The following is an 18,360-nucleotide window of genomic DNA, read 5'->3' on the forward strand; positions in this document are numbered from 1 at the left end:
CACCCCTCACCGTAACACCCTGATATACCCCGCACCCCAACACCCTGATATACCCCGCACCCCTCACCGTAACACCCTGACATACCCCGCACCCCTTACCGTAACACCCTGATATACCCCGCACCCCTCACCGTAACACCCCGACATACCCTGCACCCCTAACCGTAACACCCAGATATACCTCGCACACCCCACTGTAACATTTGAACATGTGCCACGCGCCTTTTAAAACAAAATGGTTCCTGGGATTTGACCAAGTGCACCATTTATTGTGCATCCCTAATTGCCATTGACAATGTGGTGGTGAGTTACCTTCATGTGATGTAGGTACACCCACAGTGTTGTTAGGGAGTTCCAGGATTTTGACCCAGTGACAGTGAAGGAACGGCGATATATTTCCAAGTCAGGATGGTGAGTGACTTGGAGGGGAACTTCCAGGTGGTGGTGTTCCCATGTATCTGCTGCCCTTGTCCTTCTAGATGGTAGCGGCCGTGGGTTTGGAAGGTGCTGTTGAAGGAGCCTTGGTGAATTCCTGCAGTGCATCTTGTAGATGGTACACACACTGCTGCCACTGTGCGTTGGTGGTGGAGGGAGTGAATATTGTGGATGTGGTGCCAATCAAGTGGGCTGCTTTGTCCTGGATGGTGTCAAGCTTCTTGAGTATTGTGGGAGCTGCAAGTGGAGAGTATTCCATCACACTCCTGACTTGTGGCTTGTAGATTGTGAACAGACTTTGGGGAGTCAGGAGGTGAGTTACTCATTGCAGGATTCCCGGCCTCTGACCTGCTCTCGTAGCCACAGTATTTATATGGCTAGTCCAGTTCAGTTTCTGGTCAACAGTAACCCCCAGGATGTTGATAGTGGGGGGGGTTCAGTGATGGTAATGCAATTGAATGTCAAGGGGAGATGGTTAGATTCTCTCTTGTTGGAGATGGTCATCGCCTGACAGTTGTGTGGCGTGAATGTTACTTGCCGCTTGTCAGCCTAAGCCTGGATATTGTCCAGGTCTTATAAAATCTGCTGTTCTGTCTCCTTGCTTGATTTCAGTGCCTTGTTTAGAGAGGGTGTTTTTTTGTTTAGAGAGGGTTTTTTTTGTTTAGAGAGGGTGTTTTTTTGTTTAGAGAGGATGTTTTTTTGTTTAGAGAGGGTGTTTTTTTGTTTAGAGAGGGTTTTTTTTGTTTAGAGAGGGTGTTTTTTTGTTTAGAGAGGATGTTTTTTGTTTAGAGAGGGTGTTTTTTTGTTTAGAGAGGGTGTTTTTTTGTTTAGAGAGGATGTTTTTTGTTTAGAGAGGGTGTTTTTTTGTTTAGAGAGGGTGTTTTTTTGTTTAGAGAGGGTTTTTTTTGTTTAGAGAGGGTGTTTTTTTGTTTAGAGAGGATGTTTTTTTGTTTAGAGAGGGTGTTTTTTTGTTTAGAGAGGGTTTTTTTTGTTTAGAGAGGGTGTTTTTTTGTTTAGAGAGGATGTTTTTTGTTTAGAGAGGGTTTTTTTTGTTTAGAGAGGGTGTTTTTTTGTTTAGAGAGGATGTTTTTTGTTTAGAGAGGGTGTTTTTTTGTTTAGAGAGGGTGTTTTTTTGTTTAGAGAGGGTGTTTTTTTGTTTAGAGAGGGTGTTTTTTTCGAGTGGACGGACTTGTAATTGAAGCAAGAATACGAAGGAAACAGTCAAAGTGACATCACAGGAAAGCAGGTGAGTAATTCTATTTTTCTTCTCTCTAAACTAGGGAATGGTTTTAAACTAAGAGGTGGGGAATTAAACATTTCAATAGGGGAAAATACAGCACTAATTAAATGAATAATTAGAGTATTAACACAGAGCAGCTTTAGACCAGAGGTGGGCAGCTGAGACCTGCTGCTGGTAATTTCTGTGCCAGGGACATGTCATGTGTCTTGGGGGAACCAGGTGTGAGGAAAGTGGCTTCAGCTGCTTGTTCTGGAGCTCAGGATTTCTGGAGTCACTGCAGAGCGTCATGGAGGATGAGAGTTTCCTGGATCGTACATTCCAGGAGGCGATCACCCAACAGGCAGTGAGAGTTCAGAGTAGTGGGTGATCATCAGAAAGAGTAGGAGGATGCAGGAGGTACAGGGGTTTTCAGGATTGTGCCACTCTCAAACAGATCTCAATATTGGGAAGTGCTGGAATGGTAACACCCTTAAGGAGTGCAGACCAGGCTATGGCACCAGTGGGCAAGGGATTGTACAGGGGTTAAGCAGCAAAGAATTGAAATGTAGCCGTTTTAGAGATTCCAGAGAGAGGGGGATAAATAGGCATTTCTGTAACTGTCATTGTTGTCTCCCTGGTGCCAGGGTAAAGGACAATATGGGGAGGGTGCAGAGAATTGTGCAGGGGAAAGGGGCTGAGCCCAAAGTTGTGGTACACGTTGGTACCTGAGAGGGTAGGCATCAAGGTCTTACTGTCACATTTTCAGGGAGGAGGTTAAAAAGTAGAACTGCGAGGGTAGTAATCTGTGGATTACTTCCAGTGCCACATGCTGGCCAGAGTAGAAACAGGAAGGTAGGGAGGATCAGTGCCTGGCTTGAAGCACAGTCTAGGAGGGAAGGCTTCGAATTTTTGGAGCATTGGAACCAGTTCAAGGGCAGGTGGTAGCTTCTCAAAAAGGAAGGGTTGCCGCTCAACAGAACTGCGAACAACGTCCTCATGAGGAGGCTCACTATGGTATGGGGAGGACTTAAACTAAATTGACAGGGGAGTGTGCACAGCATATAAAAGTGGAAAAGATGAATAAGGTGCATAAAGGAGTGAGGGGGTTGGATAGTATTAGAGACGGGAGTGGTTCAATATTATACAGGAGCAGACTAAGCAAGCTTACAAGGAATACAAAGACAGGTTTACAATGTACTTATGTACGTATAGAACCATAGAACACTACAGCACAGAAAACAGGCCATTCGGCCCTTCTAGTCTGGCAAAATATTATTCCGCTAATCCCATTGACCTGCACCTAGTCCATAACCCTCCATACCTCTCCCATCCATGTATCTATCTAATTTATTCTTAAAACTTAAGAGTGAGCCCGTATTTACCACGTCAGATGGTAGCTTGTTCCACACTCTCACCACTCTGAGTGAAGAAGTTCCCCCTAAACCTTTCCCCTTTCACCCTAAAGCCATGTCCTCTCGTGTTTATATCTCCTAATCTAAGTGGAAAGAGCCTACTCGCATTTACTCTGTCTATACCCCTCACAATTTTGTAAACTTCTATCAAATCTCCCCTCATTCTTCTATGCTCCAAGGAGTAAGGCCCTAACCTGTTTAATCTTTCCCTGTAACTCAACTCCTTAAGACCCGGCAACATCCTAGTAAATCTTCTCTGCACTCTCTCAATCTTACTGATATCCTTCCTGTAGTTAGGCGACCAGAACTGCACACAATACTCCAAAGTTGGCCTCACCAATGTCTTATACAACCTCACCATAACATCCCAAATCCTATACTCAATACTTTGATTTATGAAGGCCAGTATGCCAAAAACTTTCTTTACAACCTTGTCTACCTGTGACGCCACTTTCAGGGAATTATGTATCTGAACTCCCAGATCCCTTTGTTCCTCAGCACTCCTCAGTGCCCTACCATTTACTGTGAATGTCCGACCTTGGTTTGACCTTCCAAAATGCAACACCTCACACTTTTCCGCATTAAGTTCCATCTGGCATTTTCTGGCCCATTTTTCCAGTTGGTCCAGATCCCTCTGCAAGCTTTGAAAGCCTTCCTCGCTGTCCACAACGCCTCCAATCTTAGTGTCATCAGCAAACTTGCTGATCCAATTCACCACATTATCATCCAAATCATTGATATAGACAACAAACAACAATGGTCCCAGCACAGATCCCTGAGGCACACCACTAGTCACAGACCTCCAGTCTGAGAAGCAATCATCCACTACCATTCTCTGTCTTCTCCCACACAGCCAATTTCGAATCCAGTTTACAACCTCTCCATGGATACCAAGTGTCTGAACCTTCTGAACCTCCCATGTGGGACCTTGTCAAAGGCCTTACTAAAGTCCATGTAGACAACATCCACAGCCTTTCCTTCATCTACTTTCTTGGTAACCTCCTCGAAAAACTCTACAAGGTTCATTAAACATGACCTACCACGCACAAAGCCATGCTGACTATCCTTAATCAGCCCTTGGCTGTCCAAATAATTGTATATCCGATCTCTCAGAACACCTTCCAATAATTTACCTACTACTGACGTCAGGCTCACTGGCCTGTAATTACCTGGTTTACTTTTGGAGCCTTTTTTAAACATCGGAACAACATGAGCTACCCTCCAATCCTCCGGCACCTCACCCGTGGCTAAGAACATTTTAAATATTTCTGCCAGGGCCCCTGCAATTTCTACGCTAGTCTCCCTCAAGGTCCGAGGGAATATCATGTCAGGCCCAGGGGATTTATCTACCTTTATTCGCTGTAAGGCAGCAAGCACCTCCTCCTCTTTAATCTCTATATGTTCCATGAAACTACTGCTTGCTTCCCTTCCTTCCTTATACACTATGCCAGTTTCCTGAGTAAATACTGATGCAAAAAAACTGTTTAAGATCTCCCCCATCTCGTGAGGCTACACACATATTCGACCACTCTGATCTTCAAGGGGACCAATTGTGTCCCTTATTATCCTTTTACTCTTAATATACTTGTAGAAACCCTTCGGGTTTACCTACACATTATCTGCCAAAGCAACCTCATGTCTTCTTTTTGCCTTCCTGATTTCCTTTTTTAGTATTTTCTTACATTTTCTATACTCTACAAGTACCTCATTTGCCTCTTGTTGCCTATACCTGCTATACACCTCTCTCTTCTTCTTAACCAGATCGCCAATATCCCTTGAAAACCAAGGTTCCCTATGCCTGTTTACTTTGCCTTTAATCCTGACAGGAACATGCAAACTCTGCACTCTCAAAATTTCGCCTTTGAATGCCTTCCACTTACTGAACACATCCTTGCCAGAAAACAACTTATCCCAATCCACTCTTCCTAGATCCTTTCTCATTTCCAAAAAATTGGCCTTTCTCCAATTTAGAATCTCAACTCGAGGACCAGACCTATCCTTATCCATAATTAACTTCAAACTAATGACATTGTGGTCACTGGACCCAAAATGTTCGCCTACACATACTTGTCACCTGACCTGTCTGGTTCCCCAATAGGAGATCAAGTATTGCATCCTCTCTCGTTGGTACCTCTATATATTGATTTAGAAAACTTTCCTGAACACATTTGACAAACTCCAAGCCATCCAGCCCTTTTACAGTATGGGAGTCCCAGTCAATATGTGGAAAGTTAAAATCTCCTACTATCACAACTTTCTGTTTCTTACATCGGTCTGCTATCTCTCTATAGATTTGCTCCTCCAATTCTCTTTGACTATTGGGCTGTTTATAATACAACCCTATTAGTGTGGTCACACCTTTCCCATTCCTCAGCTCTATGGCCTCTGTAGACGAGCCCTCCGGGCTGACCTGCTTACGCACAGCTGTGATATTTTCCCTGACTAGTAATGCCACTCCTCCCCCTTTCATCCCTCCCCCTCTATCACTTCTGAAACAACGGAACCCCGGAATATTGAGCTGCCAGTCCTGCCCCTCCTGCAACCATGTCTCACTAATAGCAATAATGTCGTAATCCCATGTGCCAATCCACGCCCTAAGCTCATCTGCCTTTCCGACAATACTCCTTGCATTGAAATAGATGCACCTGAGAACATTTCTATCATGTACAAACCTTTGATTTCTGTCTATACATGCATTCCTCGCTTGACCTTTATCCTCCTCCACCTCACTATCTGCTCTAACACTCTGGTTCCCCTCCCCCTGCAAATCTAGTTTAAACGCCCCGGAGCAGCACTAGCAAACCTACCCGCAAGGATGTTAGTCCCCCTCCAGTTCAGGTGCAAACCGTCCCGTCGGAACAGGTCCCACCTTCCAGAAACATGAAGCCCTCCCTCCTGCACCATCTCCTTAGCCACATATTTAGCTGCATTATCCTCTTATTTATAGCCTTACTAGCACGTGGCATGGGTAGCACTCCTGAGATCGCAACCCTGGAGATCCTGTCCTTCAACTTAGCACCTAATTCCCTAAACTCTCTTTGCAGGACCTCCTCCTCCTTCCTATCTACGTCATTGGTCCCTACATGGACCACGACATCTGGCTGCTCACCCTCCCTCCTGAGAATACTGAGAACTCGATCCGAGATATCGTGGACCCTGGCACTAGGGAGGCAACAGACCATCTGGGATTCTCAATCTCTCCCACAGAACCTCCTATCTGTCCCCCTAACTATCGAATCCCCTATCACTACTGCTCTCCTCTTTTCCCTCCCTCCTTTCTGAGCTGAGGGTCCAGCCTCGGTGCCAGAGACGCGACCACTACAACTTGTCCCTGGTAGGTCGTCCCCACCAACAGTATCCAAAACGGTATACCTATTGTTGATGGGAACGGCCACAGGGGTGCTCTGCTCTTTCTGTCTATTCCCCTTCCCTCTCCTGACAGTCACCCAGCTGCCTGCCTCCTGACTTTTAGGGGTGACTGTCTCCCTGAAGGTCCTGTCTACTACTGCCTCTGCCTCCCGTATGATCCGAAGTTCATCCAGCTCCAGCTCCAGTTCCCTAACTCGGTTTGTCAGGAGCTGCAGCTGGATGCATCTTTTGCAGGTGTAGTCATCAGGGACAATTGTGCTGTCCCAGACTTCCCACATGTTGCATTCGGAGCACTCGACTGCCCTAACTGCTGCCTCCATTACCTACTCCCAGTTTAATTAAAGAAACTTACCCGGCCTAACCTCACTGGGAGCAAGCTCGTCCTCAGCCTCTGCTCACCGAAGCCTCTCGAGCCAAAGCCTCAAAGCTCCACTCCTTCACTGGGCCGCTCACACGCTGGCCGCTCCTCTTCAGCTTCCCCTCCTTTTATTTTCAATCTCTGCGCTCTTTTTCAACTGACCTCCCCACGCTCTTTATCAAATGACCTCCCTTCAAGCTCCGCGCTCTTTTTCAACTGATCACAGATGTGCAAGAACTAGAGTGTACAGATAGTCGTTTGGTAGTACAGAGCTTGAGCATTGCTGAAAAAAGACATTTTGTCGAAACTTTTCATCTTTCACTCATCAGGACAATTGCAAGAAACCAATGTCAGGAGAAGCAACAACTTTATACTGTATGAGAAGAGAGTGCTGATTGGTTGGCAAGTGGGCTCTGATTGGTACGGGAGTTGCCATGGAGAATACACCAGTTAATGTTGACTGACAGTTAACTGCCAAACATTGTTTGAAATATAAACCAGGCAGCTTGACTCTGATTGGTCAAGGAATTGCCCTGAGGAATGAACCAGCGAATGGCTGTCGCTTATTTTGTTTAGCTGAAACAGGCGCAATGTGTGTACATGTTCTTTGTCTTTCTTTCTGCAATTGGACATTTGCTGAATAGTCCTCAGTGTGCTAAAAATTGCATTGATAATCAATTTAAGATAGTCAGTCAGGCTTGTATTGTGGCACATTTACATGTACTGGAAGCTACATATACTAATACACAGGCAGACAGAAAGAACATGTACACAGATTGCTTCAACAAAATCATCTTTCTTCAGCAAAACTCAACTATAGAGCAGTGACACTGGGGGACTTTAATTACCTAATACCAATTGCAATAATGTCAGAGTGAAGGGAAAGGAGGTAGGAATTTCTGAAATGTGTTCATGAGAACCTCCTTGACCAGTATGTTTTCAGTCCAACTAGGAAGGAGGCATTGCTGGATCTGGTGCTGGGAAATGAGATTGGCTGATTGTGGGGGGACATTTGGAGAAGAGTGATCATTGTATTGTGAGGTTTAGGTTAATATTAGAGAAGAGCAAAGAACAATATAAAGTAGAACTTCTAAACTGGAAGAGGGCTAACCTCAATGTCATGAGGCAGGATATAGTCAGGGTAAAATGGAACCAACGACTGACAGGAAAATGAACGGAACAATTGGTGATCTTTGAGGAGATGCTTCAAGTACTGGCTAGGTAGATCCCAACAAGGGTGAAAGGTAAGGGAGCCAAATCCAGGACCTCCTTGATTGGCAAGGAAAAGGAATATGACGAATGGAAAAGAGGGTGCATGATCATGTCAGGTGAATTCTTCAAGTGAGAACCAGACCCAATACAAAAAGATGGGAATCGAAGAGGAAAATAAGACTAGTAAAGAGAGAATATGACAATAGAATGATAGTTAACATGAAAGGGAACCCAAGCTCTTCTACCAGCATGCAAATATTAAGCGTGTAGTAAAAGGTGTGCTGGAGCCTGTCTCTGGAACATTAGCCCAGACCACTCTCTGAGTTAGCAGCCCAATTACAATCATGGTGCAAGTGTTTCCTGTGTCTATATTTGATGGGCGTGCCCACATTTCCCTGAACAATAATTTATAAAACTTTCACTGTTACCCTTACAGAGTTTCTTTTCAAATCTACTTGCTCTTAATGCTTTCTTTACAGCCCTTTCTAATACCTGTGTTTGCTCGTTCAGTCCTCCCATGGGGATATGTCAGTGAGTGACAGTGTAAAACTGGGCGTCGTCGACTGGTTACGCAGAAAAACAATTTCAGTTTCAATTTCCTGTTCCCAATCAGAGTTTGCTGTTAAACTCGGAATAACTGCAACATTCAGGATTGCACAATTTCAGCCTGGCTGGCTGTTTGGAGCTCAATCTCTCAGAGATATTGCAACCTCACTCCTCAACGACTAAGGTAAAAAAACATTGTGAACATTGCTCCATTAGGTAGAAACAATAACAGGTGGAATTGTCTGGGGTTACAGTGAGAAACACAAGAGCAAAAGCTAGCTTCCCGAGCAACTGAGTGTTAGGAATAAACTTCCTGTAATAGAATCTCCCTAAACTCGGTGCTGGCTAGATAACTAGTTCGTTCTGCCTAAACTTGTGGTCATCCAAAACTCTGCAGCCAGTGTTTTAACTCGCATCGAGTTCTCTTCCCTGAATGCCCTCCTGTGCTGGGCAGTTCAGTGGAGGGTCAGGATTGGGGTGTGGAAGCCTCGGGCTGGGAGGCTGCAGGAATAGGAGCGTGACGAAGGCTGGAGAGGTGGTGCGAGAGAGTGGGAGGCAGGGCATGTGGTGATAATTCATGATACAGTTATCAATACAAATCACACCAACAATGTGCTTTTCATTCTAGGCAAAGCTGTAAACAGAGCGTTAGCCAGGATGTGGATGTTTGATAAAATGTTGGAGCACCTGCAATCTCTGTTTAATGGTGACACTAGCAAACAGCTCTTTACATTTAACTATCAAGGACAAATTGCAACACTTTCTCAGGAACTGGAAGAAGAAAGGGTTTACAAATGGGTGTTAACTGGTCAGAGCCTTCACTCGGACACTGGCTGAGCTAATGGCCATTGCATGCTACACACTGAAACTTCACCACAGAATCCAGGAAACTGTCAGAAAGAAACTCGAGACGGGAAATTAATCAACTGCAACAAGATATAGCAGAGCTTCAGCAAGATAAAGCACAACTAGTGCATAGGAATTTCCAACTCCAAAGAGAAATAACACAGCTCCAGCCTTTAAGAGAACAGAATGAAGAGAAAGTAAGATTTAAACAAAAACGGAATGAAGAGCTTGTTTTACATCTCAGACACAACCCTATCACATCTGGTCAAATCAGACAGGTCTGCCCAGCTATCCAAATATTTGACGTACCCAGGCACAGACAAAGAGCAGAAAGAAACAAAAACAGACCTGAAAACAGTCCTCACTAAACCAACAATCCTCTGATCCCAAATTCAACTACTGGAGAAGAATATTTTAAAGAAAGCTTCTTCTCCACTATCTGGAGCAGCAAGTGATTCGAAAGAAGAGCAGCGCAGAAACCCAGTCACCAAATTAAAACCAAATGAATGCACAATTACACATCCCCTTAGTCAGACTTACATTTAAAACTGGCCAGCAATAGGCCCGAGTCTTGCACAGCTTTCTCCCTAAAGTTCTAACACATGAAGGGATATAACTAATCGACCCTGTCAATAAACCACTCCTACACAATTACTAATCTCCGTCTGTACAGTACCAGCATTCTAGTAATTTGTAGTGAGTTTACTATCTTTGTTTTGTTTATGGGATTGTGGAAGTCACGGGTAAGACCAGCGATGACTGTCCATCGCTAATTGCTATTGTTCCAGTGGCCCCCAGATGCCACTTCCTCCACAAGGCAGCTGTGTACTCTGCTTAAACCCAAGTGAAATGAAATAAATCCGATGTTCTAACAGCTGGAAACTTGTCATTATCCTTTGCAGCCCTGCAGCTCTGCTGAGTCAGCTCGGTATTGCTGGATATTCAGGGCTGGACTTTACTTCCTGAAATGTTTTTTTTTGCTGTTTAGATACAAACCTTTAAAAATAAAGAATTACAGTTTGGAAAAGGCCCTGGATTCAGTTGTTCCTTCAACTGTTGTAATTAATATCCAAATCAACAAAACCTAAGGGAGGAAGAGAGGGCGAGGGGGCAGGGCAGGTGGGGGAGTGCAAGAGAAAGCTTGGGAAAGAAATAAAATACCATCTCACAATCTGATTAAACCAGTCACAATCTTGGAGTCAGTCAGAGATCTCACAGTCGGAAATGGCTGCAGGATGTCCAGATTTTGGATTAATACAACTGCCCCACCTGAGCCTTTCCCACTCACCTCCATCTCGACCCCCCACCCCCACCAGGAAGATATAATAATTCTCAATGTTATTGGAACTTATTGTAAAAGAGTTTAATGTGGCATGTTTCTATGTGTGTGAGAGACTTAATTAGATTAAAGGCAGCTGGTCTGATGGCTTTGATGTAAACATGGTAAACATGGGGTAAGTTTAGAATGTAAGGTAAAAGGACATTTGCATTTTTAAATAAACCAGGTTAGACTGTTCTCAAAGGAGGGGTGAAATGTGTCACCGAGCCAGTTTAGAAACAGTATGCTTATTTTTCCCAAAGATTACTGGTAAAACTTAGTGCTATGAGAGGGTTTTATTATCAGGAAGATAAAGTCCAAAGACATAGTGAAACAATGGGAATTTGCATTCAAAGGGGAAAATATGTATAAAGGAGCAAAGGCTATGTGTAAGGGTAGGCATTTTAAGATCTTACAAGTGTGAAAAGCCTTCAGAATCTATGCCTCAAGCTGCTGTTTTCAAAGAATTGAAGTTAAGAAAAGTCACTTTGAATTCAACTTGTTCAGGGTATCATGTCTCTTTTAAAATCTATGGTCTTACTTTTACTTTAACATAAGTGTAACTGGGAGTTAGATTGATTAGGGGATTTAGAAGTTATCATAGTAGTAATTTGTAGATCTATGTATGTATTTAAAATTCATTTCTCGTATGAATAAATGTTTAATCTAGTTCTGTAAAATCTATAAGACTTCACGGTCTTATTACCACAGAATTCAAGGCACCCATCGCAAACTTTATACAAACACAAAACAAGTTATGGCAGTTGTTTCAAGTTTCCCTTTGGGATTTGAACAACTCAGCATTTACCATCCGCTGTGCCATAACATCGTTGGGGGCTCTTTGCGGGATATATTTGAAATTCCATGATTGGTTTGGAGTTGGTGAATCTTAAGGTTATGAGTACAAGAAGCACTGAATTCAGGAGCTGGGGTGAGGTTTTTGGTAGTGGTGAGGCTGCAATATGGCTTTGGCAGTTGCTCCGACTTGTCTGGGAGTTGAAGTTATAACTTTGGTTTACAAAAGGTAACTAAAGTTAATGGAATGGGTGGATAAATTACAATTGGGGTTACCTGCAGGGGCTAAGAAAGCAGACATAATTGAAGGTATAGCACAGCATTTAAAGTTGGAAGTGATACCTGACAGTAGTGAGTCACAGCTGGAGGTAGTGAGGCTTCAGTTTGAAATGAAGAGGGGGCAAACGAAAAGGAAAAAGAATTGGAAATGAAAAATCTGGAATTAGAGGCAGCAGATAAAGAGATTATTTCAAAAAGAAATGAAAATGTGAAAACTTGATCTTCAGAGAGAAAAGTTAGCAATGGAAGAGAGAATGAAGGAAAGAGACAGAGAATATTGGCTTAAAAAGCTGAATTTTAAAAGGGAGACATCAGGTTCTGAGGAAAGCTCTGATGATGAAAAAACCTTTAACTTAAAACCCAGTGGGGAGATTTTACATTTGTACAAGCTCTTCCACAGTTTGAGGAAAGAGATGTTGAAGCATTTATTTCATTTGAGAAGATAGCTAAACAGATGAAATGGCCACAGGAAAACTGGACATTGTCGTTACAATCCAGGTTGGTGGGTAGAGCACATGATGTTTATGCTTCACTGTCAGAAGAAATGTCAGTGAATTGTGACGTAAAAAAAAGGCTATTTTGAGTGCATAGGAGTTGGTTCCTGAGACATAACAGGCAGAAATTTAGGAATAAAAGAAAACAGCCCGGGCAAACTTATATTGAGTTTGAGAAAGTAAAACAAAGTAATTTTGACCGGTGGATACAGGCATTAAAGATAGAGGCAACATATGCAGTTCTTAGAGAAGTAATTATTTTGGAAGATTTTAAAGATTCAATTCCTTCGGTAGTGAGAACTCGTGGAGGAACAGAGGGTTGATTCTGTAAGACAAGCAGCAGAGGTAGCTGATGATTAGGGGTTAGTTCACAGAGCTAAACCTTTTTTCCATCACCCTTTCAAATTAAAAAGGATAGAAAGTGGGAAGGTGAAAAGAAGGTGGATAGTCAGGGAAGAGGAGTAGCTGGAAATTCCCAGGAAGTTTTTTCTCAAAATAAAAAGGAAGGTGCCGACGATAGAAGTGACATTTGAAAATTGAGGTGTTTTCATTGCAATAAAGTTGGACACACGAAGTCAGTGTGCTGGAAATTGCAGGAAAAATCTGTTGGAATTATAGGGGTGCAGGGAAGTTCTGGAAGTAAAAGTACTGTGGGCTCTGAAGTTCAGGCACAGGGGAAACCAGTGGTTTGACCTTTTTAAAATCCAGCTTTCTAAAACAGGGAGAATCAGTAATAGGTAAAGAAGTGGGAATGTGTTCACAAATTGCCCAAGAGAATTTGGAGGAGCAGGTTGCAGAAATGTTTAAAGATCTTGTATGTGAAGGGAAAGTCTTTCCATGTGCACAGGGTGGAGTAGGTAAAGATCTTACAGGGGCTAGTCAATCCTTAACATTGTGCGATAGTGACATTTGTTGTTCAGAGGGAGTATTGCAGGAACAGGTGGGGTTCATGGGAGATACTAAACTTACTCCCTTGTGAATTTGCAGAGTAAGTGGAAAACAAGGTGAGGTGATTGTTGCTGGAGAAGTGGAAAAATTGCCCATTGCAGGGGTTCAATTTATCTTGGGTAATGATTTGGCTGAATCACAAATGCGGGTGATGCCTATGGTAGGAGTGTCTTCAACAGAAGTGTTGCAGAAAGAGCATCCTGGATTGTGAGATAACAAGATCACAGGCTCATAGTTTGAAACAAGACAAACAGGAAGTTCAAAGGCAGGGAGAAGGTGTGGAAATCCAATTAGCTGACACTGTGTTTGATAACATTGTTCAGGAAGAAAGACTGCAAAACAATTCAAAGTGTTTAACTCAAGGTAGTTGGAGGAGTTACAGTAAAAGGATTTGCAAATACATTTATATCAGACAGCTTACTCAGAAACAGAGGCAAAATGTATTCCAGAATGTTGTTACCTTAAGGGTAATGTTTTAATGAGAAAATGGGGGCCTTATCACATTTCAGCAAATGAAAGCTGGAGGGGGGTGCATCAGATTGTAATACCATTTGGATATAGAAATGGGATTCTGAGGATAGCTCATGAAATTCCAATGGGGGGGACATTTAGGAATTAGAAAGACACAGGTGAAGTACAAAAACATTATTTTTGGTCTGGATTGCATAGGGGTTTAGTCAAGTTCTGTAGAACGTGTCACACGCCAGGTGATGGAGAAACCACGAGCAGTGATTAAGCCGGCAACTTTAATTCCAATTCCAGCATTCGAAGAACCCTTTACTAGGGCCATGATTGATTGTGTAGGGCCCCTCCCTAAGACAAAAGGTGAACAATAATGGATGTGTCTACCAGGTTTCCTGAAGCAATATCTTTGAGAAACATTACAACAAAGAATTGTGGAAGAGTTAACTAAATTTTTTACAAGATATGGTTTACTTAAGGAAATACAATCAGATCAGGGTTCAAATTTTATGTCACAGCTGTTTAAGGAAATAATGGACAGTTTGGGGATAAACCGATTTAAGTGAACAGCTTATCATCTGAAGTCACAAGGGGCTTTGGAAAGATGGCATCAAACTCTAAAAACTATGATGAGAACATAGAGTCAGGATTATCCACATGATTGGGATAGATTCCATTCTTGTTTGTTGCTATTAGGGATGCTCCTAATACATCGACTGGTTTCAGTCCCTTCGAACTAGTCTATGGTCATGAGGTAAGGGGACCACTGAAATTGATTTATGAGAAATTGGTAGGTCAAAGTTCAGAAACTACTCTCCTGGATTACGTATCAAACTTCAGAGAAAGATTAGACAGAGCATTAGAGTTGGCTAGGGAACATTTAAAGATATCACAGCAAGTGACGAAAGTGAAAGCAGATAAGAAAGCTACAGCTCAGGATTTTGTTGGCGAGAAAGTGTTAATTCTGTTACCAGCACTGGATGACTCATTAAAGGCAAGGTTTAGTGGGCCTTACAGGGTTGAAAAGAAACTGAGTGAAGTAAATTATTGAATAAATACTCCAGATGAAAGAAAGCAGAGGGTGTGTCGTGTAAATATGCTTAAAAAGTACTTTGATGGGGAAGAGGACCAAAAGGAGGTGGTTTATGGTGGTAGATGATGAGAAAGAAGTAAAAATACAGGATTCTGAAATTGATTTTCCTCTAATCAAATTGGATAATGAGGGGGTACTTGAAAATTTAAATGTAATATTGAGTTACCTTCCAGACAAGTGTCAAAGTGATTTGGAAAAGCCAATGCAGTCACACAAATCTATTTGTGGAAATAAGCTGGGAAAGACAAATTTAACTATACATGATGCACGTGTAGAAGTTTCATCTTCGCTAACATAACATCTTTATAGATTAAATCCAGCCAAGTTATCAAAATACGGAAAGAAATTTACTTCGTGCTTCAAAATGATATCATTGAGTCTAGTTGCAGTAACTGGAGTTCAACTATTGTACTGGTACCGAAACCGGATGGAACACAAAGACTGTGTGTGGACAATTGAAAGGTGAATATGGTGCTAAAAGCGGATTCATATCCCATACCACGGTTGGAAAATTGCAATGAGAAAGTGGGACAATCAAAATTTATCAAAAGATTGACTTGCTAAAAGGATATTGGCAGGTAGAGAGAGCAAAGGAGATATCAGCTTTTGTGATGCCAGATGGACTATATCAGTTTAAAGTTATGCCATTTGATATGAAACATGTACCTGCGACATTTCAAAGACTGACAAACTAAGTAATTGCAGGGCTGAGCAATTGTGCCGTTTATACTGACGACTTGATAGTTTTCAGTCCTACATGGGAGAAGCATTTACAACGCCTGGAGGAATTATTTACTCGATTACAAGAAGCTAATTTGGTGATGAACTTGGCTAAAAGTGAATTTGCAAAAGCGCAAGTTACGTATCTAGGCCACACCATTGGACATGGTAAGGTGGTTCCGGGAGACATGAAAGTCAAGGCTATCGTGCATGTCCCAGTGCCTACAACAAAACGAGAAGTTTTGAGATTTCGGGGTATGAGTGGGTTTTATCCGAAATTTGTACCAAATTTTAGCAATGTGGTTGCTCCACTGACAGAACTATTAAAAAAGAACAATAAGTTTCAATGGACGGAGGAGTGTCAGAAGGCATTTGACAGTTTAAAAACTGTATTAACTATGACACCGGTGTTGGCAGTACCCAATTATGCCAAGCAATTTAAATTGGGCATTGACGCAAGCGATATAGGTATTGGGGCTGTACTGTTACAAGATGATGATACCGGAATTGAAAAACCGATAGTGTATTTTTCACGGAAGTTGAATGCACAACAGAGAAGATATTCAACGATCAAAAAGGAGACTTTGGGTTTGGTTTTAGCGTTGCAGCAGTTTGAGATTTACGTTGCAGACAATTCATCAGAAACAATTGTTTATACAAACCACAATCCTTTAAAGTTTCTGGACAAATTTCAAGACAGAAGTGCAAGGCTATTCAGATGGAGTTTATTACTGCAACCATTTAATCTCCAGATTATACGTGTAATGGGATGAGAAAATCTGATTGCAGATACTTTATTAGGAGTTTGAAGCTTAAAGGGAAAATTTGACATTTAAAAACCTGGACTCTGAACTGGAATGGTTTCTGTTGATGTGAAGAATTTGTATATATATTATGTTAATGCATGCATCTGGTAATGTAATAGTGTAAGTATATAGATAAGTATAGGAGATAGTATAAGATGAGTTAATAAGAATGAAGCTGTTTTTTAAAATTATGACGGTTTATTTTTTAATAAGGAGGAGGATGTCAGGAAGATATAATAATTCTCAATGTTATTGGAAGTTATTGCAAAATAGAGTAATAGTGAGACGTGTCTGTTTGTGTGTGTGAGAGACTTAATTAGATTAAAGGCAGCTGGTCTGAAGGCTTTGATGTAAACATGGGGGAAGTTTAGAATGTAAAGTAAAAGGACATTTGCATTTTTAAGTAAACCAGACTGGATTGTTCTCAAAGGAGGGGTGAAATGTGTCACCTAGCCAGTTTAGAAACAGTATGCTTATTTTTCCCAAAGATTACTGGTAAAACTTAGTGCTATGAGAGGTTTTTATTATCAGGAAGATAAAGTCCAAAAACATAGTGAAACAATGGGAATTTGCATTCAATGGGGAAAATATGTATAAAGGAGCAAAGGCTATGTGTAATGGGAAGCATTTTAAGATCTAACAAGTGTGAAAAGCCTTCAGAATCTATGCCTCAAGCTGCAAGTTTTCAAAGAATTGAAGTTAAGAAAAGTCACTTTGAATTCAACTTGTTCAGGGCATCATGTCTCTTTGCCTGGCTCTTTTAAAATCTGTGTGTCTTACTGTTGCCTTTACAAAAGTGTAACTGGGAGTTAGGGGATTTTGAAGTTATCACAGTAGTAATTTGTAGATCTATGTATGTATTTAAAAATCATTTATCTTATTAATAAATGTTTAATCTGGTTTTGTAAAAATCTATAAGACTCGGTGGCCTTATTACTACTGAATTCAAGGCATACACAAATTGCAAAACAGATGTGGCAGTCGTTTCAAGTTTCCCTTTGGGATTTGAACAACTCAGCATTTACCATCCGCTGTGCCATAACCCCACATCTTAACCCCTCAACCCCCCCGCCCCGCCCATCCATTCTCATCTCAACCCCCACCCCCACCCACCCACCCACCCCATCTCAAAGCCCACTCCCCACCCACCAACTGCCCCACCTCAACTCCTCGACCCAGGTATCAGCAGCACACAGTCACTGTACAGTAACCCTGTCACAGGCATGAGCTGTTTAACAGAATCAAAGTACCAGCACTAAAGCTGGGATCCCCTCATCATCTGAACATAATCCATTTTTCCACAACTCAATCTTTCAGCTCCAATCTGAAGCATCCCGGATCCAGGGTTTATTCTCATTCAAGTGTTGGGATCCCATCGATTAACTGCATTGATACATCATCACAACCAAAACATTACTGGCCAATTTAGGAAGTGCATTGGCTGAAGCATTTCACCAAACAGTCACTCCTCTTTGCTCCTGCAGGTCAGTGGTCAGTATCCCTCTCCTGGGCAGTGGACAGGACAAGGGAATTCTGCCCTGGGAGTTGGGCAGGAGCTAACTCCATAAATCCTGAAGAGATTCTGGAGTCCAAACAATATACATTTGAAATAAATGTGTTAAGTGTCCAACACAATGATTGAGCACCAGGAATCAGCAGGATGTGTTGACCCATTCACAAATGAAGGGTTTAGTGCCGTGTCAGCTGCTAGAAGCTACAGGTGTCCAGTCTGCAGGAGTGTGTATCGAGACACAAATCGTTCCACTTGCAGCCCACCCAGTGTTTTCATGGCTCTCCAGTGAATTTGTCCAGTGTACTCAGCTTTGCCCTGTGGGTGGTTCCACTCCTCCTCTATATACTCCAGCCACAGATCTGCAAGCAAAAAGCTGCACCATGAAATCAGTGAACTATGATGCCTCTCTCCCCCAGATTAATTACCCCGCAACCCCTGGATGTTCACATCAATAAGCCAGATTAAATCACAGGAAGCATGAGCAAGTGTCCTCTCCACACACACACACTCCTTTGTAATGATTTTTTGTGCCATC

General features: G+C 42.3%; 1 protein-coding gene across 2 annotated transcripts in view; it reads right to left on the reverse strand.

Annotated features, from left to right (window-relative positions):
* Nucleotides 1-16,219: 16,219 nt before the first annotated feature.
* The window catches only part of utp6 (UTP6 small subunit processome component), a 30,762-nt gene continuing 28,621 nt past the window's right edge, over nt 16,220-18,360 (reverse strand). For both annotated transcript variants that reach the window (XM_078535126.1, XM_078535127.1), the window contains exon 19: nt 16,220-18,184. In XM_078535126.1, coding sequence (XP_078391252.1) covers nt 18,027-18,184 — 158 coding nt within the window. In that variant the 3' untranslated portion in view covers nt 16,220-18,026. The remainder of the gene's footprint in view (nt 18,185-18,360) is intronic.

The sequence above is a fragment of the Cetorhinus maximus genome, unplaced genomic scaffold, assembly GCF_964194155.1.
Source record: "Cetorhinus maximus unplaced genomic scaffold, sCetMax3.hap1.1 HAP1_SCAFFOLD_298, whole genome shotgun sequence".
Classification (NCBI taxonomy): Eukaryota; Metazoa; Chordata; class Chondrichthyes; order Lamniformes; family Cetorhinidae; genus Cetorhinus; species Cetorhinus maximus.